Source organism: Thamnophis sirtalis, unplaced genomic scaffold (genome assembly GCF_051295495.1).
Source record: "Thamnophis sirtalis isolate CommonGarterSnake01/CBP01778 unplaced genomic scaffold, rThaSir2_p1.2 scaffold_4, whole genome shotgun sequence".
In the NCBI taxonomy this organism is placed as follows: domain Eukaryota; kingdom Metazoa; phylum Chordata; class Lepidosauria; order Squamata; family Natricidae; genus Thamnophis; species Thamnophis sirtalis.
Genome location: NW_028261384.1, coordinates 120,709,231 through 120,734,386, shown reverse-complemented (window position 1 = coordinate 120,734,386; position 25,156 = coordinate 120,709,231). Strand labels below are relative to the sequence as shown.

At 43.1% G+C, this 25,156-nt stretch overlaps 2 protein-coding genes across 3 annotated transcripts in view; one reads left to right on the top strand and one right to left on the bottom strand.

Moving 5' to 3' along the window:
- The window catches only part of MVP (major vault protein), a 34,346-nt gene extending 27,156 nt beyond the window's left edge, over positions 1-7,190 (top strand). The window contains exons 12-17 of the mRNA XM_087714002.1: positions 818-953; positions 2,055-2,266; positions 3,143-3,259; positions 3,851-3,977; positions 5,880-6,068; positions 6,899-7,190. Coding sequence (XP_087570128.1) covers positions 818-953; positions 2,055-2,266; positions 3,143-3,259; positions 3,851-3,977; positions 5,880-6,068; positions 6,899-7,021 — 904 coding nt within the window. The 3' untranslated portion in view covers positions 7,022-7,190. The remainder of the gene's footprint in view (positions 1-817; positions 954-2,054; positions 2,267-3,142; positions 3,260-3,850; positions 3,978-5,879; positions 6,069-6,898) is intronic.
- A 2,808-nt stretch (positions 7,191-9,998) lies between these two features.
- On the bottom strand, positions 9,999-24,342 carry TLCD3B (TLC domain containing 3B). 2 transcript variants are annotated; one of them, XM_087714000.1, is made up of 7 exons: positions 24,314-24,342; positions 19,662-19,773; positions 18,331-18,449; positions 15,832-15,915; positions 13,236-13,461; positions 12,956-13,051; positions 9,999-11,483 (listed from the first exon to the last, which is right to left on the bottom strand). In XM_087714000.1, the coding sequence occupies exons 2-7, from the start codon at positions 19,707-19,709 to the stop codon at positions 11,172-11,174; spliced, it is 885 nt and encodes a 294-aa protein (XP_087570126.1). In that variant the 5' UTR covers positions 19,710-19,773; positions 24,314-24,342; the 3' UTR covers positions 9,999-11,171. The 2 variants fall into 2 exon arrangements, with proteins under 2 accessions (XP_087570126.1, XP_087570127.1); XM_087714001.1 differs by lacking the exons at positions 18,331-18,449; positions 19,662-19,773; positions 24,314-24,342 and adding an exon at positions 17,103-17,946.
- Positions 24,343-25,156: the final 814 nt, after the last annotated feature.

Sequence of the window (25,156 nt, the reverse complement as noted above, 5' to 3'; positions counted from 1 at the left end):
TCCGCAAAGCCACCAAGTCCTGGCTGCTCCAGCAGGCCGGGGGGCTTGTGAAATATCCAGCCCCATGGAAATTGTGAATGTTGTGTTTTTTTTAAGTGTTGTTTTCTCTATTTATCCCCTTCCCTTGTCTATTGTAACCACCCGGAGTCCTTCTAAACTATTCTACCAAGGGAATATAAAGATGGTTGCTCTCATCTACCAATATCTATACAACATTTATAAACCTTGGATGACTTTAAAAATACACCTTTGGGTTAGAAGCATATTTTTCAATTGGAAAGCATGAGGCCATCTAGCTATTTAAATTATCCTTAATATATTTCAGCTACCGGTAGATCTTAAAGCTCCTTCCATTTTTAAATGTGATCTAATCCTCAGTATGCCAATGCCATATGGTACATCTGCTTTATCAAATATATTTAATTGCCTTAATTCTCCAGTCTTATTTTCTTAATGAACTATTTAAATTTCCGCTTTGAAAATATTTAAATATTGTCTGAGTTGTTGCATGACACTAAGTGATGTTTGATTTTAACTGGGTTGTAAATCCCAAAGGTGCTTTTTTTCCCAAGAGGCAACTGGACTTTCTTTGTTTTTCCTTCAAGACGTTTCACTTCTCATCCAAGAATCTTCACTGAAGAAGCTTCTTGGCTCTGAAGCGAAACATTTTCAAGGAAAAACAAAGACAGTCCAGTTGCCTCTTGAAAAAAAGCACCTTTGGGGCAACCATGACCTGGGTGACTGAGAATCTCCTTTGACGTGTGGTTTCTCAATCTTCTCAGGTTTCCTTTGTAACATGGATTTGTTTTCCCATTAGGCACTTTGAGATTCCTTCAGCAGCTGAAGCAACCCGCCTTTTCTCAGTCCCAGATTTTATAGGTGATGCCTGTAAGACGTTGGCCTCACGCATTCGGGGAGCTGTGGCTGCTGTCACCTTTGATGATTTCCATAAGGTGAACTTAACTTTAGCTTCTCCTCCATGACTCTGGTCCCACCAGAAACTCTGCCATTTAGCCCTCAACATTCTGAGGATTTGGTGACCTCTCTCTCTCTTATGTGTAAATCCCTATTTACTTTTAAACTTGGTATACTGCCCTTCAAAACCAACTATTAAAAATACAGCTTCCCGTCCCTGAGGTTTTGCTTATCCATGAAGACAGATTGGAAAAAGTGAGATGTATGACTAAGAATCAGTGGTGGGATTCCAAATATTTTCCTACCGGTTCTATGAGAGAGCATTTATGCGCGCAGCACACAAAGACCACCCTTGGTGTCAGTGCTGGTGAACTGAGCTGAGCCCAGCTGAGGCATGGCAATCCACTCTGCTGCTCTCTTAGCTTGGTTGTTTTCTTGGAGAGAAAGGACTTTCCAGATGGGAATGGGGTGACCTGCGCGCTGGAGGAAAAATGTACTGTATTTTTCAGAATATAAGATGCACTTTAGTTTTTGAGGAGGAAAATAGGGGGGGGGGGGGAATTCTGCCTACCAGGTATTCATCTGGCTAGTTTCCTTAGTCTGGTCAGCTTCAGAACATAAGTTTGCTAGATTTGAGCACGCACATGCGTGCTTTTTATTCCATGGTTGGGGATTAAAAACAGTTCAAAAGCACAGCTGATTGTTGGAGAGAGAAGCAATGAGAAAAGCAGGAAAATCACAGAAGATCGCTTCACTTGTTAGCACCTCATTAGGGCTCAAAAACAGCTTTGAAAATGCTACATTTGGCGTACAAGACGCACCCAAATTTTCAGCCTTTTTTAGGGGGGGATAGTGCGTCTTATACTCTGAAAAATACGGTACTTTGGGTCAGTGTTTCTCAACCTCAGCCACTTTAAGATGAGTGGACTTCAACTCCCAGAATTCCCCAGCCAGTATGCTGTCTGGGAAATTCTGTGAGTTGAAGTCCACTCATCTTAAATATTGCCAAGATTGAAAAATGCTGCTTTAGGTGACCTTGAGGGAAGTCACTGTGAGGTGAAGTGAAGACAGACTTTTTGAGGGGGTTAATATTTAATATTTCTGTTTGTGAATTTTCTTACTTAAATTGATGTTCCTAGAACTCAAATCGTCTGATCTGTGCTGCCGTCTTTGGGTTTGATGGAGAAGGGACCCTGCGTCACTCCTTGCGCTTCGCCCCAAATGGCCTAGTCATCAGCAGCGTTGACATTCAAAGTGTGGAACCGGTGGACCAACGGACACGGGACGCTCTTCAGCGCAGTGTGCAGCTCGCCATTGAGATCACCACCAACTCTCAGGAAGCTGCTGCTCGGTATGGAGCATTTGGGGTGGGAAGCAACCAGGTTCCCTCTATTCGCTTCTTATTATTAACAATATGTGTAACTTGCCCCAGAATCTCTGGGGAATTTAAATTTATTTATTTAATTTTTATTCCACTTTTATTACTTGATCAGTAACTCAAGGCGGTGAACATACCTAACATTCCTTCCACCTCCTATTTTCCCCACAACAACAACACTCAGAGGTGAGTTGGGCTGAGAGTGACCAGCCCAGAGCCGCCCAGCTGACTTAATGACTAGAACTCACAGTCTCCTGATGATTAAGGCTGAGTACTAAAAATGATGGGTACCAAAACAATTTTTTCCCATAAGGAATAATAAGGAACAAGGCAGCCACATTGACACGTTCTAGCTTATATATTGAGTACCAAACAACAGTGAATACCGGGACAAACTTTTTATATCAAAATGGGTTGAATACCAAATTTAATGAGTTTCAAAGCAGTTAAGTACCAAGGTGTTTTTCTCCAGCTTCTTGTTTTCTCAAAAACAAACAAAAATGGAAACAGCCTGTTCTTTCCTTCCTGACAAAGTCTCTTCTAATTTATATCTGGAGGATTTTTCCGGGAATAAAGAGATGCATCTTAGGTAAACTTGTTTCCCTTTGTGGTTTTCATTTCCCCTGATCCCATCCTCCCTCCCTCCCTCCCTCCGCCCCCCCCCCCTCTCTCTCTCTCTCTCCCTCCCTCCCTCCCTCCCTCCCTCCCTCCCTCCCTCTCTCTCTCTCTCTCTCTCTCTCTCTCTCCCCCTCTCTCCCCCTCTCTCCCTCTCTCTCTCTCCCCCTCTCTCCCCCTCTCTCCCTCTCTCTCCCTCTCTCTCCCCCTCTCCTTCTCCCTCTCCCTCTCCAGCCATGAGGCAGAGAGGTTGGAACAAGAGGCTCGAGGTCGTCTTGAACGGCAGAAAATCCTTGATCAGGCTGAGGCAGAACGAGCCCGGAAGGAGCTGTTAGAGCTGGAAGCACTGAGGTGAGTGTGTAGGATACATGTTGTTTTAAGGCCCAACTATGGACATTTATAGTGACGCAGTGGCTCAGTGACTAAGACGTTGACCTTGTCGATCAGAAGTTTGGCAATTCAGTGGTTCAAATCCCTAGTGCCACTTAACGGAGTGAGCTCCCGCTACTTGTCTCAGCTTCTGCCAACCTAATAGTTCGAAAGCACATAAAAATGCAAGTAGAAAAATAAGGACCACCTTTGGTGGGATGGTAACAGCGTTCCATGAACCTATGGCATTTAGTCATGCTGGCCATATAACTACGGAGATGTCTTTGGACAGCACTGGCTCTTCAGCTTAGAAACGGAGATGAGCACCACCCCCTAGAGTCGGAAACGCCAAGCACATATGTGTGTGGGAACTGTTACCTCATGGACATTTGTTCCAAACTTAGTTCTTTCCTACTATCTGAGGTCCCAGGCAGCTCTGCCTAAGAATTGTGAGAGCTGGACTCCTCATTAAATCTGGAGGTTGCAAGTTTGGGGAAGCTGATCTAGTTTTTGATTGCATATTGAGATAGTATTTCTAAAGGGCACTCTGCTTCCCCTTTCCCATTTTCCCAGCACGGCTGTGGAGAGCACAGGAGCTGCCAAGGCAGAGGCCCAGTCCCGAGCAGAGGCAGCCCGAATTGAAGGAGAAGGAGCAGTTCTGCAGGCCAAGCTGAAGGCTCAAGCTACTGCCATAGAGACAGTAAGTCCTGCCAGTCCTCCCACAAACCTTTTTAGGCGAACTAGCTTCTTGATGGCGGCTGTGAATGCTAATCGGCCCTCCAGTGCTGAGCATCATGAGCTAGAAGAAAACATAGTATCTGAAAAATAGAGTAACTGATTTTGCATCTTTCCAACCTATTCTAAGCATTCCCCATCCCTTTTTTTTTTCTTGTTTAGTACTTAGTCCCGAGCTAGCGGTTCAGTTAAGTAGAGCATACATGGACAGAATAGGGCACCCGTATCAAGACTGCACTCTTGAAATTCACTGGATTAGGGTTGGAAACGGGAATATTGTTTGATTATTTTCCTTAAAAAAAAGATGAAGATAGGAGCAGAAGACCTCTTGTTACCAATTTTCATCCATAAATGGCTTGAAAGTTCAATTTTGGGGCCTTTTCAATATTGGTGAAGAAGTAGACTTTTTTTGCCAATCATTCATGCCTGTCCTTCTTGTACGAAAACTACCGTGTTTCCCCGAAAATAAGACAGGGTCTTATTTTCTTTTGACCTCCAAAATAAGCGCTTGGCCTTATTTTCAGGGAGGTCTTATTATTTTTGAGGTGCAGGAGGTGGTGAGCATGGTCTCCTCACGGCTGCTGCTGTGTTGCAATATTTTCAGGGAGGGCTTATATTCGGGGAAGGGCTTATTTTAACACATGCGCTCAAAAGCTTGATTGGGCTTATTATTTGGGGAGGCCTTATTTTGGGGAAAACAGGGTACCTAAAAGTGGCCTAGAAAAAAAAAGATACCAATTTCAGGTCAGTTTAACTTCCAGAATCTCCCCACTCATCAAAAGTCCAGAAAGTGCTGAGAAGCACCAGAAACACCCTTAGAGAAAATTAGGAGGTTGAGCTGTAGCCCCTGAATTTTGTGATGTGATCTTAAATTCCTTCCTTCCTCTGCTTTTAGCCACTGAAGCTTTCACGTGCTTGATCCCAGTCGAAGCATGATTTAATGCTTTTAATTTTCAGAACAAAGCCTGTATGGGATATGGTTTTTTTCCCCTCTCAGAATTCTAGGCATAATTATAACTGAAATATATGAAGCATCTTCTGATGACAGATGCTCTCTCTGTTCAGCCTCCAACCTGTAGCCAGCTCTGAACTGCACTTGTAGGCTACAATTCCTGGCCTTGTTCTTTAACTTTGCTGCTGCTTTCCATTCCTGCCGTTCGTATCTCCTTGTTTGATGAAGAGTTCTAGAGAAATCAAAAGTTTGGTTGTTCCTAGAAAAAGCATTGCATCAATTTGGATTTTGTATTTGGTTTTTCTCATAGACAAAACTATCTCTGGTTATATATATAACAAAGAAGAGTCAGATTCTGCCTGTGACTTTTTACTATTCTGCCATAACAATTTACAGAACCATGAAATCATAGGACTGGAAGGGACCTTGGAGGTCTGCTAGCCCAACCCCTGCCCAAGGCAGCAAACTTTATTGCACCGCGGACAACTGTCCGTCTAATCTTTTCTTCAAACTTCTTCAATGGGCTGTAGATGCCAGCAGGTGTCTGCACTTGCTAGATGACAGATGATAGCTGTTTGTCAGACTAAGAAGCACATGCTGAATTTTAAAGTCTTTAGTTTAGATGACATCCATTGTTTTATATGCAGATAATAAATTTTGCTCATAGAATGGGTGTCTTAGTAAACTTTATATTAGGACTTTAGTGGGAAAAGTAAAGGCAAATTAGAGAAGACCCATTGGTTGATATAGCATCTCTAGTAAGAAGTAAGAGGAAAAAATGGTATGCAATGGTGTTGTATGAATTGTTTCAGAGTATTTTAAAAATCACATTGGTTGCTCCTTTTCTTTCACTTTAATGTTTGGATTTTGCCTGTGTGTCCACCTTTCTTCCTCCCTCCTTCTAATCTTTTCCAGGAATCAGAACTGCTGCGTCTTGCACAAGCCCGGGAACAGGAGCTGCGCTTCGCCAAAGAGCAAGCCAACTTGGACGTGACCCGGGCAGAAGCTCTGGCTGCTGTTGAAGTCAAGAAATTTGAAGCTGTGATCAAATCCCTCGGACCCAGCACGATCCGCGATATTGCAGTGGCTGGGCCAGAGATGCAGGTGAGAAGCAGAGAAAGGAAGGAGGGACTAGGAGAACATTGTTCTTCCAAATAATGGGTGTGAACTCATAGTTTATTCGTTTTGAGTTAGAATGCAACAGTACAAGGGGTTGTGGACCATGGCTTCTTGTCTACACCCCTCCACTGGCAGTGAGGGTCAGATCAACCTTCCCCAATATGGTTTTCCTCTAGTTCTGGTTGGGAATTCTGGAAGGGTCAATTCTACTATCTCTGGAGAACACCAAGCTGGGCCAAACTGCATGAAGACATAAGGCAGGGGTGAACATTCCTACTGATCTAAGAGAAAGCATAGGGCACAATAAACTACAGGGAGTTCTTGACTTACAACCCACAATTGAGCCCAAAATTTCCATTGGTAAGCAAGCTAAGCTGTTAAGTGAGTTGTACCCCACTTTACGACCTTTTTGCCACAGTTGTTAAGTGAACCGTGCGATCGTTAAGTGAATCTGGTTTCTGCCTCCCATTGACTTTGCTTGTCGGACGTCCACTGGGGAAGTTATGAATGGTGATCACGTGACACACCCCCCCCCAAACAGTGCAACTGTCATAAATACATGCCAGTTTCCAAGCACCCAAATTTTGATCACATGACCATGGGGATGCTGCAAACTGCTCATGTCACTTTTTCCAGTGCTGATATAACTTCAGAACGGTCACAAAATGAATGGTTGTAAATCAAGGACTACCTATAGAAGAGCAGGAGCTCTCCTCAGATCCATCTCAGATGCCCCAACGTGATAGCAGGTTAGAAATATTCATCTGAGATTTGGAAACCGTGGTGCACGACTTTTTGCTTTCTGTTCCTTGCAGGTCAAAATACTCCAAGGTCTGGGAATCCAGTCCACCCTCATTACGGATGGTTCTTCTCCTATTAACCTCTTCACAACTGCTGGAGGACTCCTGGGGATTCTGCCCAAGCCTTCGGAGACATGAAATGAAGGGGGAAAGAAGCACTCTAGATGAATGCTCTCTATTATTACTTAATGAGTGCCTTACAAGAACATGGCAGGGCACCATGGGTTATATAATAATGTGCTTCTCCAAAATGTATGGATCTTTTGATGGGAGCAAAAGTATAAAATAAACCTCTTTTTCTGTTGCATACCATTCTCTGCTTTATTACTCATCCTTTTTTTGGAAGGATTGCTCCTGAGAGCAATGATAGAACGTGGATTGGAGGAGGGGGGTGTTTGGAATCTTGGTTGTTGTGGCAGAAAAGTCATCTGGAATGTGAGGAAAGAAGCATGCACTGTGAGGTCATTAAGTATATATACATGTGTTTGGATGTGAGAGAGGCAAGACTGAGCCATTATGCCGAGCCAAGTGCAATCTTTGTTTCTCTGCATCTTATGCACTTTTGCAAATCTCTCCAAGGAGAAATGGATTGATCAACTAATGGAAGGTGAGCTCAGGCTCTCCTGCCCAACTTTCCCCTTTTGACTTAAAATTTAGTATTATCCATCTTAATTCTACAGTTACACCTACTGCAGCAAAAGAAAATTTAGATTGGTGTACAGTGGCCGTATGTGAGTAGATCTGCTACCATTGTGTGGCCATCCGTGTTTTTGCAGACAAGCTATGGCAGCTAATTAAAAGGAAACTTCAATCTTAGTTTGGGTTTATATATCACTAAGCTATGGTTTGTCCAACTATGGTCTGGCAAAATAATTCCATTCAACCTACCAAACTAGAGCCAAATCATCCACATAACATCCAGTATTATATGAGGAATGAACCCAGGCTCCAAAAATGTAAAGTCAATATACTGATTATTTTATTGTTAATCAATCCCTTTTTTGAAGTTCTCAGCATAAATGTCAGGCAGCTTCTTAGAGCTTGTGCACATTTGAAAAAAATCTGTTCACAATACAGTTCTACAACTATACATGGATATATGGCTTTCACCTCAGAATTGTGTTTAGATAGAGTCCCCAGCACAGATGCTTCAGTGCCAGACCAAAGTTGATTCTAGCTCCCCATTAACACTATTTAAAAGTGGTTAATTCTTTTAAACTACAAAAGAGATGTTGGAATGACTTGGGATACTTCTAGAGCTTACTATCATAGCCGTATCCACATATGGGGAAAAAAACATTTTGATAAACTTAAGCACTGTTTCATTAGTTCCTGGCCATATGCATTGTAGTCAGGAAAAGGTTTGCTCATTTTCTAAAGAAAGACTTGGGGAACAATTAATTGACCACATAATAGATGGGTACTGAATGCTTAAGAGAAACCTTCCATAAAATACTAAAGGAGAGAAGATAGATATAAAAATTATGACTGAATGTAAGGATGATTATGTTTGAAGAATAGAGTGGTTAGCTCACCTGCTTTGAAAATAGATATAAAAGTAAGGGAGGAAGGATATTTTCTCCTTTATCAGTAATAATATGAACTAATTTAAGAAGTGTAACTTCCCTTTGACATCAGGAATGCTTTCCTGTGTTCTCTGATGGGTGTGTTTATTTTTTTGGCCCATAGCACCTGTGGAAAAACTACATGATGTCAACGAGACGATGGAGTCCTTATCCCATGAGACACCTTGGTTTGACTACCCTGACTCCGATAAAGAGAAGATCTTAGCTGTCTATAAGTTTATTGGAGAAAAACCCGAATTTATTGCTCCAAGTGAGACATCAGTTTGTATACCCTCTAGGGCAGAGTTTCTCAACCATGACAACTTGAAGATGGGTGGACTTCAACTCCCAGAATTCCCCAGCTAGCATGGATGGCTGGGGAATTCTGGGAGTTGAAGCCCCCCATCTTCAAGTTGCTATGGTTGAGAAATACTGTTCCAGGGATTGCCAGAATCTCCTCTGGGAAGACCAAAATCAGGCAACACATGAAAATTATAGTATCAGGCTAAAAGAAGCATAAATTGCCCGTGTATGTGTTGTATCTGCCCTTATTTTACAGCCCTAATTCTTCCCTTCGGCTCCCCCACCCTCCATGTTGGGGCTTCTAAAGCTGTTTATTAGAAAAAGAAGTCCAAGGGAGGATCACTTGCTTGACGCAACACATAGATTATGCCTTCAAATCCCTGCCCTGTTTGTTTGTTTTTAACAGGATTTTCTCTTGTTAGATCCTAAGCCAGTAAACAGCCCTCTCAGCTTGTTTCTGAATAGTGGGCTTTTCTCTGCTAGTGGCCCATGAGAAGGCCATTTTCTTTGTCTCTTCCAGGCACCTTCCCTCAGCTGTTGCGCTACATCCTGGTGGGATCCGTTCTCCTCATTCTGCTGTTCTTTGTTTTTCAGATTGTCCAAGCGTAAGTGTTGCACCAGCCCACATCTGCTGGGCCTTAGCTGGAGCCCCTTCCCCTGGGGGGGGGGGTGTTGAGAGACACGTTTTGTGCCCACACATTTCCTCCAGGGTCTGATTTCCTAACCTTCCCCATTTCAGGCTTTTCCGTAAACAGCACATTTGAGAAGATGACTACAGTTCCTGAGTGGCTTGTCCTCTGTTCCTTTCCATGGTCCTTCCTGTTAAGTAAAAGGCCTCTGAATTTGTATGCATTTGCAAGATATTCATTGATGAAGGAATAATGCATGAGGCTAGAAAGTGGGAGGTTTGTGAATTCAAGCCCCATTTTAGTCACGAAAGCTGGATGGGTGACTTTGGGCCGGTCACTCATTCTCAACTGAACCCACCACATATTATGGTTGTTGGAAAATAGAAGGAGGGGGAGGAAGGTGTGCTGGATATATTTGCCACCTTATGTTATTGGTAGAAATAATAAAGGTGGGATAGAAATAAGTAGGTAAATAAAATAAGATTAAAGAGAGAGAGAGTTGTAAAGACAGCTATGTGGGTCCTCAAGGGTTTTAGGTAAAGATTGATCAGAATGCAGGGCTCTGCAATACACATTTCGGAGTTTGGAATTAATAAACGACACACACAGCCCCTCCACTGACAGTAGATAAAGGCTCCTTTAATACTTGGCAGACCTTGGGTTATATAAATACATTCCCCCCCCCCCCGCTCTTTATTTACAGCTAGATTCCTGCCTTATGAAGTGAGGAGGAGGGGGTCTAAGAGTGAGCAGTGAAGGAATTCTGTGCTGAAACAGAGGAGAAGGTGTCAAGAGGAGAGGGGGGGTGTTTCCCCTGCTTGGTTATTGCTATGGGGAGGGGGGCATGTGTTCTTTAAGCAGCACCCCTCTGATCATCTTGCTACAGAGGATAAACGTGTGTATGTGCATGTGTGAGATCACACCCACATCCACATATGAATGAATTAAATATCCTGGGTAGATGACATTCCAGTAATACTGAAGACCATATTATTTTACTAGCATCCAAAAAAATGATAAAGAGTGTTTCCTTATTGGTTATTCTACAAATATAACTAATTCTGCTGATAAGATTCCCCTATTGCTGCCTGGGATGAGGGCAATCCAAACCCAGTATTATTTCTCCATCGTGTTTACATGTGATAGAGATTCTGCAAGTCTAAAGAAAATAGGATTGGAGAGAACTTGACTTAATCTTCCTATCCAACGGTATATAACTCCTGCTTTCAGGTAATAGTATCGCCCCCATGCAAGCCACATGGGTCCCTCCTTGGCTAGCCATGCTCAGAAAATCTTAGGATTGGAGATCTAATCATAGTCTAGCAAGCAATAACCACTATGCGTTTGTCAGCTTGGCAGAACCCTGATACATTACAAAATCTGGTTTTGTTCTACAGGTCCACATTGAGTTGATTCTTGATGTGGTGTCCCACAGGCCTGAATATCTCCCCGACATAGATAATAACTTCAGTATTCCCCTTTGGTTTAGGACTACACTCTGGTTCAAACCCTACCCAACTCATAGACATTTCAAAACAACAACAGCATTGCAAATTTAGAGGGTTTCCTTTGCACAAAGGATTTCCACATAGCAAACCAAGGAATACTTTGGTTTCATGCCCTCTAAAGACTTCCTTTGAGACACCACCACTATCCCCTTCCCAGACCCTCCCGTTTTCCCTTTTGGCTCAGGAGCCAGCTTCCCCACTCCCTCCCATCACCCCAATAAATAAGTCATGGAGGGAAAGGCGGCTTGTCCATTTGCAGCTGAGGGAGGGGGCAAGAGAGCCATTAGTCCTGTGCCTGGCTATCCATCCTGTGCCCATTTCGCAATACTTGTTCCTTGGTGGTACCCCGGGCACGGAAGACACGGAAAGCTCCGCGGCAGATGAGGCCAAACCAGTATATCTGGGGAGCCATGAGGATGGCCGATCCCAAGTTGTACTCAGCAGGGATGGAGAAGGGTACACGGTAGAAGGGCAAGCCAGCATACTGCCCATATACCCAGTACATATATGGAAAGAGCAGGATTCGGCAGAAGAAGAATGTGACTAGCATGGCCATGCCATTCACCTTGTGGAGAAGGGTGTGCTGCTGCTTGTACTGCAGAGAGAGGGGGAAAAAAGAGGGTTGAAAGGCAAATGCAGGTCAGGTTGGCTAACTCTTCCACCTTTCCATTATGTCTTTATTTACCATGTTTCCACCGAAAATAAGACAGGATCTTATTTTCTTTTACCCCCAGAAAAAGTGCTTGGCCTTATTTTCGGAGAGGTCTTATTATTTTTGAGGTGCAGGAGTTGGTGAGCATGGTCACCTCATGGATGCTGCTGTGTTGCAATATTTTCGGGGGAGGGCTTATTTTCAAGGAAACAGAGTAGTTATATATGGTCTCCCATATTACCCTACCAACTCTTGGCATCTAATCAATTAAAACACCATCTAAAATGTCCACAAACCAAACAATCAATATATAAAACTTATGCAGGTAGCCTTTGACTTATGACCACAATTGGGATCAGGATTTCTGTTGCTAAGCAAGGGGGTTGTTAAGTGAGTCACACCTCATTTTGCAACCTTTTTTTCCATGATTGTTAAAAAAATCACTGCGGTTGTTAAGTGAATGACACAGTCATTAAGGGAATCCGTTTTCCCCCACTGTCTTCATGTAACTGGAAGCCACCTGGGAAGGTTGCGAATGGCGATCACACAACTCCAGGACACTGCAACTGTCGTAAATACATGCCAGTTGCCAAGAAACCGAATTATGATCATGTGACTGTGGGGATGATGCAATGATTGTAAGTCATTTTCTCAGCACGGTTATAACTTTGAATGATCTCTAAGTCAATGTAAGTAGTCCTCGACCTACAACAGTTCATCTGGTGAGCAAATGTGGGCGGGTGAGCTCTCTCTCTCTTCGCTCGCATGCACCACACCCATGCATACCCTTGGTTTTCCATGCATGCGCTTTGGTTGTGCACATGGCTTGCACGCATGTGCGTGGCTTGAAAACGTACCTAAATAGGACAGCATAGAGTGTGGGCAGGCCCACCCGCGATTTCCACTACCGGTTCGAGTGAACCGGTCTGAACCGGCTGAATACCAACTCTGGATTCAAAGTTACAACATCACTGAAAAAACTGACTTATGACCATTTTTCACACTTCAGACCTTTCCAGCATCCCCATGGTCACGTGATTTACATTTGAGTGCTAGACAACTGACTCACATTTATGACGGTTGCAGTGTCCCGGGGTCATGTGATCCCATTTTTGCAACCTTCTGACAAGCAGAGTCAAGGCGGAAGCCAGATTCACTTAACAACCATGTTACTAAGTTAGCAACTGCAGTGATTCGTTTAACAAATGTAGCAAGAAAAGCCGTAAAATGGGGCAAAGCTCACTTAACAAATTTCTTACTTAGCCACACAAAATTTGGGGCTCAAATGTGATGTAAGTTGAGGACGACCTCTGGTTATTAGTCGAGGGCTACCTACCTGTAATGCACACCAAGCTAAAAACCAATCCAAACCTTTCTGTTCCCCTAAAAGAAGCTCAGCCGCAGGTGATACTCACCAGGATGAGAACCTTCCCAAGGCAGACAAAAGGGGTGCTGAGTTCAGCCATCAACATACAACCCAGAAAGAAGTCACCTTTGCCTTGACGCCACAGCTGAAGGGGGGAAAGGGATAAGCATGACAGACCTGGGCAGGTGGGGCAGTATCTTCTAAAGCACAGCATCCTCATTTGCAGGTTCTTCTGCTGCATGGATCAATAGCTCATCCCTTCCCTTCCTATCCTCAGCTGTGCACATGGGTCACCTGTCCCCACCCCCCACCCCTCCAGTCCCACTCACCACAGACACAGGGAAGCAAACCAACACCATGAAAAGATGGTGAATCACCATCAGTGATTCCTTGTGCAAGTAGGCACGGATGGCAGTGTGCAGTGTCTGGGCCTCAACGCATCTTGATTCATGCCCTTTGACGTGGTACCTGTGCCAATGGCACAGGAACATAGCGTAGATATCGTAGATGAAGTAAGGGACTGCAAACTGGGTGTAGTTGGAAGTCAGCCAGTGCCTGCAAGAGGTGAAAAGGGGTAAAGGAATATAAGCAGCTAATAGACTCAGTAATCCCTGCAGATAACTTGAGCCATGAGCAAAGGGGGTGGAAGAGCAGGACACTCTCCACCCCTCTGGAACAGACTCAAGGCCACAATCAATGAGGAATTGATGGCATGATGATGTGCTTCACTCCCAAGGACAATGGTAACATAAATTCTGCCTTGCTCACTTCGTCCTCCCTCCCTCTCCCTCCCTCTTGCTCTCTCTCTCTCTCACACACACACACTCTCACTCACTCTCTGATCCTGATCACAACCTTCCCCTCCTGGAGCAAATGTGGTTTATTTCCAGTTTTAACTAGCTTACACCTTATTTCTAAGGTATTCCAGACACTGCTGCACCTAGGGTAGCTATACTATTAGCAATTCCACCTTACTTATCGGATCCTACCATATTACTCCCCCTGGCCTTTATGAACAGGATGCTTTGGCTGCCTGGGGCTCATGCTTTCAACTTTGCTTAGAAACCCACCAACTCTATAAAAAGATACCGAGATCCAGAACATTGGACTTAGTCTCATTCTACTTAAAATGACTTAAAATATAGGGGTTTAAAAAAAAAGAATGTCTTGGTCTGGACTCATTTGTGAAAATGCTATAGAGCAGCTGAAATAGAGATAAATAAAACAGAGTTTCTTTACAGATGGGACCCAACTTCTTAACCATCAAATTCCTTGCTCAGCTCTCTTTGCTATCTCTCCCTGTCTCCCAAACATTTCTGCTGACGATACTCTCTGCTCCATGCAAGGTGATTAGGCCAAATGCCAAAGCAGCAGTGCAATGCAGGATACTAAGCTCAAACGTCCTTGTGGAGTCCAAACCTAAAAAAAAGTAGGGCATTTGGGACTGAAGTACATTTAGGAGGACTGGGCTGGATACTTTGAGGATGGGTACAGCAGTTGATTTCCATGCTGAAAAACCTGCAGAGGAAGTGTTCTTTCTTGCTTTTTAGGCATAAGGGTCAATAAAGAAGATACTTCAAAAGTGTTGAAATGTTGCCAGGGAAACCTGACATTATTTCCCAGAAGAAGATTTGCTGTGTAAGAGACACTGTGATATCTTTGTGAAAATAAAAATGCTGAGGCAGTTTTTACAACCTTAAGAGAAGTCTTATCTCATAGCTCCCTCCTTCTGTGCATATCCAATCAGAACTCATGGCAGAGGACCCAACAATCCAACTTCCCTCCGTTTTTAACCTCCTCCTCTCCTAAGGGCCCTGGAGTTCCCCGTCACTGGCTGCCCAATAAAACTTAATTACACATACACAGAATGCAAATCAGCAATGGAAGCAGCTGTTCCTTTGGTCTAATTCCCTCTGATGCTCCCACATGCCTATCTAACATCGCCCAGGGAGGGAATTAATCCCAACTAAATTCATTAATGAGAAACTAAACTATCCTTGGGAAAAAGAAGCAAGAAAGGATATGACAGAAATAGATCCAATGACAACTCCTGCCATATCTTACAGCTACCCCAAACACTTCCTCTCTACCTGCCCTGTCCTCAGAATTCCTCAGTGTGGACTTGTGCTGCGTTTCCAATTCTTCTTGTCCTGCAGAACTGCCCTACTGCCAAATTGGATTCTGCAGAAACTGAAGTCTGGCAGCCCTCCCAGAAGCCAGAGGGACTGACAAATCTGATCCTGGAGCTTATTTCCAGCACATATTGTGGAAATCAACTCTCCCATATATTGTATGAGGATTTAGCAATACAGTACAGGACCGGAATGGGAAGGCTTGCTGTAGTTTGAGTGAGGCTGTCCATGGTGCTGAAAGGGTACCAATTCAGAGACCCATTGGTGGTTGTTTTTTTCCAGCACCATGGACAGCACTTTATTGTTCAATAAGGCTTGGAATCTGCCCTCCTGCTACTTCTGTCTTACTTACCCTAACACCTCTACTAAGTTTTGTGGTGGGTGCAATCTTTATATGCAAAGCATCTTGTCTCCACCACTCCCATAACCCTGAAACACTTCTTTTCAGAGTGTTCATCCTGAACACGCTCTCTCTGGGTCCACAACCCAGTGCTTCACTCTACACTGCTATCGACCATAGCACTCCTGTTGGTGGCCCCAAACTCTCTGCCCTGCTCCAAGCTTCCTGATCCAGCCTACTCATTGCGGTACATCTGCTTGGAACATGTCACTGTCATCCTGTTCTAAATTTGGTGCCACTCCTGGCGCAGGTATCAAGTTTCTCAGTAGTGTGACCTTGCCAAGATGCTGGCTGAGCTGCACTCAGAAAATAAGGTAGAGATGAGGTTGGGGTGGGAATGAGATTACTGCACCACAGTGCTGCCCTGGCATTACACCATAAATGCTGACTTACTGGTCATCGATAATGTGCTTGCAGGATGTGGAGATGATGTAGCCAACTGTAGAAGCCATAATGGCCTGCACTGAGGAGACAAGTCTGTGATAGGAGAATGGGAAATGGTAAGAAGTTTAAGTAACTCTGGTTTCTCCTTCCTTTTATCTTGGATTCTAGCATCCTATTCCCATTTTCGGTATGAAGGTATGAAGCCAGAACAGTAGTTCTCAATCCCAAACTAATATTCTGGGAGCCGGACTAGACTATTAAATTGCTCCCGAATACTGCCAGCCTTGACCAACAGCTTTAATTCCAACCCACGCATCTTTCACCCATCCCATAACGTCATTGGCCGGATATATTTGGAGATAAGTACCAATGGCTAAATGGTTCAGCTGCCCGTTGACCCTGCTACATTCTTAAATAATTCCAGAAGTCACTTAACAGAAAGGCTTCCATGCTTAAAAGAAAACATCCTAAGTGATGAGAACAATTGGGTGTCCCCCGTCTCATCTTAGAAGACACCCCCAGGGTTTTCACTACATGGCACTTTTTTGAAAGCATCTTTTACTATACCCCAACAGAACATCTAACCTCCTGAAAGACTCATATTTTCAGAAGAATTTCCATTTTGGAACGCAGAGCTATGGGTACTTTAACTCACTGCATAATAAACTTACAGTGGCTCTGATAACTCATTTGGTGACACCTCAATCCCAGGCTCAACATACCCTGATAAGACTTGACATTCTTGAGTTATCACTACTGTTGGGTTATCAAGAGACAGCAGTGACACCCTTTCAGCTCTCACTGTGTTGGTTGCTTTTCTTACAATGATCCCACTCCCACTGTGGGATCCTAGGAACATCAACTAGCTCACGACCTTAATATAATGCTTCTCCCAGAAAATCCTGCACATTTTTCTATTTATAGAGATCCCGTACATGTCCAAGAGAGTTTGAAACTCAATGCACCCTACTCTATTCCCAGTCAGTCCAAGAATTGGTTTTCAGCTTTAACCTCTCCTTTTGCAGCTACCAGAAAAGCTTGCTAGGGATGAGGACACCACTCCCCCTCCCAAAAAAAAAAATCCCTCTCCCTTCCCATTCCATCTCCCCAGAACCCACAGTCCCCCTCTTTTCCTTAAAACCACCCACATCACACTAACAAACCTATAAAAATCCAGGTGCCCAGCAGCTCATCCTTGAGGCCTTCTTCCTTCCCTCCTTCCTGCCCACCCTCTGGACTGCTAGATTCCTACTGGCATCCCCTCCTGCATCCGTGGTTACCTGGCTGAGATGATGACCGCGTCAGCCTCCTCCCATCGCAGGCCCGGTAGCCACTTGAGGCCATTCTTGGACAACAGGAAGAGGCCAGGAAAGACAATGGTCCCTGCTACCAAGGCGTGAAACATCTCGCTCAGGCTGCAGGGTTGGGGTGATGGGGGGAGGAGGAGGAAGGAGGGCAGAGCGGAGGATGGGGAGGGTCAGTGGGGCTGGGATCCCTCCGGGTGTCCACGAGGAAGGCTCATGGTCCCCCAGGGGGCGAGGGGGGATGGAGAGGGAAGGGGGGATGGCGGTGGGAGGGTTGGTCCCTAGCAGAGCTGCTGTGACAGACACAGAGAGAGACACAGTCAGGGAAGGAGGGAGGGAGGGAGGGGGAGCAGCTGTCAGCACAGTGCGGGAGCAACTTAAAGAGACAGTGGACTGCGCTGTGCAGATGGACCCGCAGAAAGAAGAGCAGGGTAGCACAGCTCACCGTTGAATAATCACAGCTAAAGAAGCTCAGGGCCCAGCTTGCAAGGCATGGTGGGAGGCGGAAGATGAGATCTATGTATAGGTGGAGAAGGATTGTGGAGGATCTGCCAGTTGGGGGGGCGAAGCTGGGTAGGATGGATCTGACTCAGGATTGGAAGGCTGAGCTGGAGGTTTGGGATATCTCAGAGGGATGAGGTTGGAGACCCAGATATCAGCGTCCTTAACATCCCATGGCAGAATCCGCTAAATTAATCCGTTGCTTCTTTCCATCTGGAAGCCGGTTGAGCATTGCTCCCCCTTTTCCAAGGCAGCTAATCAGGCATCATCATTTAACCCCCGGAACACCAAAGCCTAACTTCCTTGAGCTCTGCCTCTTCTCTTCTCTGGCAGGATTGCTGGAAATTTGGCTAAGCCTATAATCTCAGCTCAGTTTGTGAAAGGGGGGGGGGGAAGAGACTATGGGGCAGCTAACCTGTTCCCCCTCCTAACACATTAAGGGATAATCTTCCACCTACTAAGAGGTGACCCTGATACAACCTTTGATAGGTAAAAGAGCAATTGGCTGCCAGGAGGAAATAACTAAATCAGCAGTGACACCTTATGGCTGACTGTGAGCATTGTAGCATGCTGGCTTTGTAAAACAGGGATGGGCAGAAGTGGCCGGGTTGGGTGGGTGAACGTTCCTGGAAGAGCAGTGAGGGAATTCTCTCCCCTAGTATTTGAGCCTGTGGTTCTTCTAGGTTTGCAGGAAGCCTCCCACCTGGCAGTTATATAGACGGCAAAGCAGAATTCCATTTTCCCGATGTGCACCAGGCTCCAACGCAGGATATAGTAGAAACTGGGATAAGCAACCAAACCCAGAAGGAAGAAGTAGGAGAACTGCCAGAGTAAAGGACAGGATTCAACAGTTAAGATAACCAATTTCTGTCTAAGCAACACTGCTCTTATTGCTTTCCCTTCTAAACCACAAAGACACTTCGAGCATCAGATCCATATGGTGGGTTTTATTGGTTTCTTAATAACACTCTCAACATCCCACTTTTTCAGGAGAGCAAAACTGTTCCATTGGCTAATCAAGATTTTTTTAGGCATAAATGCATGGAGACCCAATTTATACGAGCTATTTAACCAGTTCCACCTTCACTTCTACCACAGGAATCAATAGACCTCTGATAGGTTTTTAAAAACTCAGATAAATTAGTATCAGTTTGCTCTGTTTATGAATTAGTTCAGAAATTTACAGGCCAATTATACACTGTCTTTTCCATAGTCCCAGCAAAGGAGATGGCCTTTTTAGCCCTTAAATAACCAGCTCATTATAAACAAAGTGAGGTTGTGATGGCATTGACTAAACATATTAATATTTGTTTAAATATTGGTTGATTAAATACATAATTGGGACCTGTCTTGCTGGATCAGGTCAGAGGCCTATCAATAATTGTGAAATCTGTATGCCACCTGGAAGAGGCATAAACAATTAAACAATTCCCAGCATTATACGAAAAATATGAAGGGATTTGTATACAGTTACCTTGAAGACATGCCTAACAGGCAAGTATCTGAATTATCGTCCCATAAATTACACAGAAAACAATTATTTTGGTTGCTCCAAATTTAGGCCCCAAACAAGGATTAATTGAACAGGGATTTGATGAAATATTAAGACCTCCCTGTTGATACAAACATTTAATAGTGGATTTAATCACCTGAGAAGCTGGGGGATCCTCCACAGTGAGATAGCCAACCACTGTGTCTGGGAGAGGATCTTCTCCTCCTTTCTCCTTCTACTGTGGATTAAAACTTTAACTACTTCAGTTAAGAGATCAGTTGGGTTCACATATCACATTACTGATCCATAATGTCATTTGTTTGATTTGCGTTGGGCATTGTGGTTTCTAAGACACGACCAACAGCTCAGCGTGTTAGTGAACCCATCCAATTGTGGCTTATTTAATAAACTGATTAGGCAAGCCGTGGCTAATATACAAATATACATTTATATAAGCCCAGCCAGCTTCTCTCATCCTTTACTGCTTCTGATACCAATTTAGAAGGAATGTATACATATTGGATCTTAGCTGATTGACTCACCAGTTCCTCTGCCATCCTAGTGAACCCAGAAAAGGTGAGAAATGACATCCATGTTATTCCATATGTCCTCTATGGAGGGTACTTCATGTTGTCAAGATGCTTCCCTGAGGGGCTAATTAAGACACTATTGAAATATCATAAGATAGAAGGATTTTACTTTTTATAGTAATGAAGCAATCAAATTGGAACATTTGGTTAATTAATTCAGTGGAAGAAACGACTGCCTAACAGTTATCAGAATAGCACAAAATAATTAAATGGCATTTCAAATCCCTACACTGTGATGAGGATTCTTTGGGCAAATCTTTGCTCAGCCTACCTGATAGGGTTGTTGTGGTTCTAAATTGGGGAAAGACATGGTACCGCCCAGGGATACATTTCTTGAAGGAAGAATGTGATAAAGTGTAATAAAATAAGTATTTGTGTGGGGAATGAGGAATAAGGAGTAATCAGCAGTTTTGATCGTAACAAAACACAAAGTTTAGCAAAAACTGCTAATCTCTAAATCTCATTAATTTGATCAAGTTATTTCCAGTGCTATCTGGCTAAGCACATTTCACATGTAGGAACTTGCTCTACATGTGTCAATACAGAATTGCAACAAAAATCAATTGTTTTGAAAATAATGGTACTGGGATTGATTTACTTTGGGCAGAACCAGAGATGCAGAAATTATGGGTTCAGTAGATAAATATAGTCCAAGCTATGTTCACCACATTGCCTGAATAAATTCCCTATTCTCTGATCCTAGTAGGTATATTTATTTTTATCTTTAATTCAGGCCTTGCACTTGATTTGGGATGCTTTATGTTTGCAGCAGGAAATTCCTTCCCTAATACATTACTGTTGACCTAAGCTGAAATGAAGTTTGTTGCTTCAGACTTGAAAAATAACAAGGGGATAAGAATTATTAAGAAAGTGGGCAGGAGATACTATATTAATTTACCCTCCAAATTATATACAGTGACCTGCTTAATGCAGCAATAATGTGATTTACTTTACTTCACCTTAAGGTGTTGTATGTGAACGATTGTGGCCAATTGTTTAGAGCATTGAACAGCCAATCACTGTAGTTCAAGCAACTAACCATGATTTGCAAATGGTTTAATTATTGTGTGAACTCAACTAGCGTTAAAAGTAGAGTTGCAAAGGATTAGTTTTATTTTAGCACAACATGCAATCAATTTAGTGCCCTGGAGGATTTAGATGAGTTTTGAATATAGTCCAGGAAAGACAAAAAGAGCCAATTTTCCAAGACCCAGATATGCTCATGGAATTTGTGTAAAATACCTTTCTTGATTATGCCTTTAAGATATTAATCCTATAATTTATTGAAATATAAACATTAAGCATGTATTTGCTATCCGTTTCTGTTTGCATTTCAACTCAATGAAGCTTTAAGAGTTACAGAAAGCAAAAGCAAACATGGAGAAATCACACACAACACACACACACACACACTTCACTGATTACATTTCTTTAAGAGATCTAACAATTAACCAGTGAAGCAATGATTTATGTTTTTTAATTCTCTTGTGTGTTAATGGATTTTAGGGGCAGGACAGTTTGTTGCTAATAATACATGTATGTGCTTTATGTCTCCTGGCAACTGCCTGGACATGTCCCTGCAGTTTACTTTGCAAAGTTTTTGGAAGTGGTTTGCCATTGCCTGCTTCCTAGAATTAAGAGTGACTGTCCCAAGGTCACCCAGCTGGTTTCATACTTATGGCAGGACTGGACTAGAACTTTCGGTCTCCCAAGAGCCAAGGTGGCGCAGTGGTTAAATGCAGCACTGCAGGCTACTGCTAGATCAGCAGGTCAGCGGTTCAAATCTCACCGGCTCAGGGTTGACTCAGCCTTCCATCCTTCCGAGGTGGGTAAAATGAGGACCCAGATTGTTGGGGGCAATACGCTGACTCTCTGTAAACCGCTTAGAGAGGCCTGAAAGGCCTATGAAGCGGTATATAAGTCTACTGCTATTTTCTAGCCTGATGCCTTAATGGACTTTCTGCTAATAACAAATTTTTAGTTACTTTGATAAAGTATGACAGAATTAACTGAAAATGCAAAAAATTCACAAGCTCTAGTAATAAAAGTCTAGGATCACAATGAAAACAATGGCACTAAAATAAGGAAAACCAAATTAATGACAGCAGGTACAATAACTAGCCTTAGACTTGACAATTAAGATATTGATGTAGTCGTTAGCTTTTGCCTTTTAGGATCAACTATCAGCAAGGAAGTAGTAGTCATAAAGTACAGTACGCTGCAGTCCAGCAATGGTAAACTGCCCGTGAAGGTCTTGGAAAAGGTATTCAAATGCTGCGATGTTTATAGCTACAAAAACCAGAATCATAGAATCAGTGGTGTGTCCTATGACACCCTATGGAAGTGAAAATTGGATTTTGAAGAATCAGGCTAGAAAGAGTATTGATGCTTTTGAACTTTGGTGTTGAAGGCTCCTGGGAATACCACAGACACCCAAGGAAATAAGCCAATGGATCACTGTACAAATCAACCCAGTGGTCGAGGCACAAATAACTTGGCTCAAACTATTCTGGACACATTACATGAAGATCTAGCTCTCCAATGCTGGGAAATGTGGAAGGAAAGAGAAGATGGGCATGGATGTGATGTTGGAAGACCTAAAGGCAAAGTTAGGGACACTTCATCATGGAGACAATCTATGTGGTCACTAAGAGTCAACAGTGACTTGATAGGACATAATCACGGAAGCAACTGTTCAAATGTTTTATCCTTAATGGAGAATTAAATGTTAAGACTAGCATAAAAATTACATAATGTAATATACTGTAGCCCGGTGCTTCCCAATGTATTAGATTACAGCTCCCAGTTTTCCCAAACTGAAAGTTGGTAGACCATGTTAGCATTTGAATAGTTGTGGGAAAGGGGATAAGGGCTATATCATGATTTCTAAGTGTTGTCCCAACATATTTTTAATAGTTGGAATGTACTTGTAGCATATCTTCTACTATATCACAGAGCTTAGATTTCAACCTGATGACTGCTCTAGGACGATACCTGGGCTGCAAATCTCCTAATGACTACTAGATGGCAGCAAAGAGTTGTGGTTAGCCTCGCTTTGCTACCCGCTTGTGGCCACCCAAAGTAATGTCGCACAGATTGATAACACTAGGACTAGGTTGTCAAATGTATTATTTATAGTGCTTTTTCATTTCCATTAAGGTGGCAGTGGGAATGGTGGGAAGGTTTACTTGATACAAATATGGAGAATAGCAATTTAGGAGGTCTGACGTTGTCTGCCATCAAGGCAAGAGATAATTTTGAATTGCTCAGTGAAAGAGCCAGTTTCCTGGCCTCCTTCTCTGAACTGAGAAACGAAGCACAGGATCAAGGCTGTTTGGTGTTTGGTATGCTGAGTGGTTGAAAGAATTCCAGTAGAAGGCAATAGCATCCCTTTCTATTTCCTCCCAAGCAAATTACAGGCGATTCATGAAATCACCAGGAGACTTGGAGGAAAATTTACATTTTTGTATTAAGAGTCAAGGTGCAATCTAGATCTGCCTCCATGGCACTAAGACTCATTGAATAGTAGTAGAAATAACACTTAAACTTATATACTGCTCCATTGTGCTTTATAGCACTCTCTGGGCAGTTTACAACATCAGCATATTGCCCCCAACAATCGGGGTTCTCATTTTACCAACCTCAGAAGAATGGAAAGCTGAGTCAACCTTGAGCTAGTCAGGATCAAACTCATGGCTGTGGGTAGATTTTGTCTGCAGAACTGCATTCTGGCCACTGTGCCATCACAGGCCTATATCTATTTGAAATTTATTTAGGAATACTTATGGATAAAATGGTCTCTGAAGTTTTTACACTGACACTGACTTATGCATCTTTAAATAAACTATTAAATGCAACAGAAATGGTTAATGCTTGACTTCTGGGGAAGCAGTGGCTGACTGTTGCCACAGAACCAAAGATCTCAGTAAAAAGAGGAGCCACTTAATGGAAGAACTCCTTGAAACTCCAGTTCAAGGAAAGGACTAGAACTATCCACAGGCTTGCTCCATGCAGAGTCTACCCTCAATGAGATTGCAAAATAGCAATTCTCCAATGGGTTTGAACACTCTAAAAGGCAGTGGGGAAATCATCTTGCCCAGGTTGGGCAATTAATATTCCCAAGGGACCACATGAGAAACTGGGATTTTGGTGAAGGGCTAAACCAATGTAACTTGATTTGGTGTCCTCAAACTCTTATCAGCTGAACTCTGGGTGAGGGGTAAAGGCTACACAGGCACAGACAAGAATTTTCTCCCCTTACCCTCCTGCAATCACCAGCCAATTCAAGGAGTGCACCATGACTGTGCAGAGCTAGACCTGATTCGGCTTCTTCTGCCCCTCCAATTTACATTTGATTTCTAATTTCCGATTGAACTCATGTGGGCCAGAGAGGGACAGCCAAAGGGCTGGATGTGGCCTGGCAGCCATAAACTGCCCAGGTCTCGTTCTGTCTAAGTCCAGGTTTAGCGCCTTCAAACAAATCCATGGTTGACCCATTTCCTCTCTTATCTACTTTAGGAACAGAGGTAGTATTCAGGCAGTTCTGATCGGTTCTGGCAAACTAGTAGTGGAAATTTTGAGCAGTTCGGAGAACCAGCAAATACCATTTCTGGATGGCTCCGCCCCCATCTATTCGCTGCCTTTCAAGTCCCAGCTGATCAGCTGGTTCTTCTTCTGTTGCCCTGCACAGGAGGAGATGGAAAGCAGGTTAGTGAGGTGGGGAGGGAATGGAGATTTTACAGTATCCTTGCCCTGGAGTGGGGTGGAAATGGCGATTTTGCAGTATCCTTCCCCTGCCACACCCACCAAGCCACGCCCACAAGCCACACTTTGCCCACAGAACAGGTAGTAAAAATTTTTGAATCCCACCAGTTTAGGAAGTTTCTCATTATTGATTTTCAAGATGTTAAGAATCTTCTGAATGGCAAATATCATCATGCCAGCAGAGTTTACTTCTACCCTTAATGAAATAAGTTTTATGTAAGTTTAAGGATTAGAAATAAAAATGGTAATTTTTTGAAAACAGCAAAAGTGGGATTAGAATGTTGATTTCTGAAAGTTAAAGAGCTAGATTGACTTGTAAGAATATTTTCTGTGGGGTGTTTTAGAATATTATTAAAAATACCTGAAGGTTTTCAAATTAACTGTAAAATATCCTCCCATGGGGAAAAATGCTAATTGGAAAATAAACATATGATGTGGGAACTTTGAAGGTTGACAGAGGGAACCAGAGAGAATTAAGCCTTACAATTAAAATATTAAATACAATGGAGCAATAATATTTGACTATAGAAGAAACTGGTTGTTTGGGAACAATGTACTCAGAAAGTGGTTACAAGATTGTCTGATACAATAAAAATGAATTTATCAGAGGATATAGAAGAAGGACAGATTTTACTGAACAGATACTAGGGCTGATTCAAAATGGAAAAAGATGCTGTGGGTTT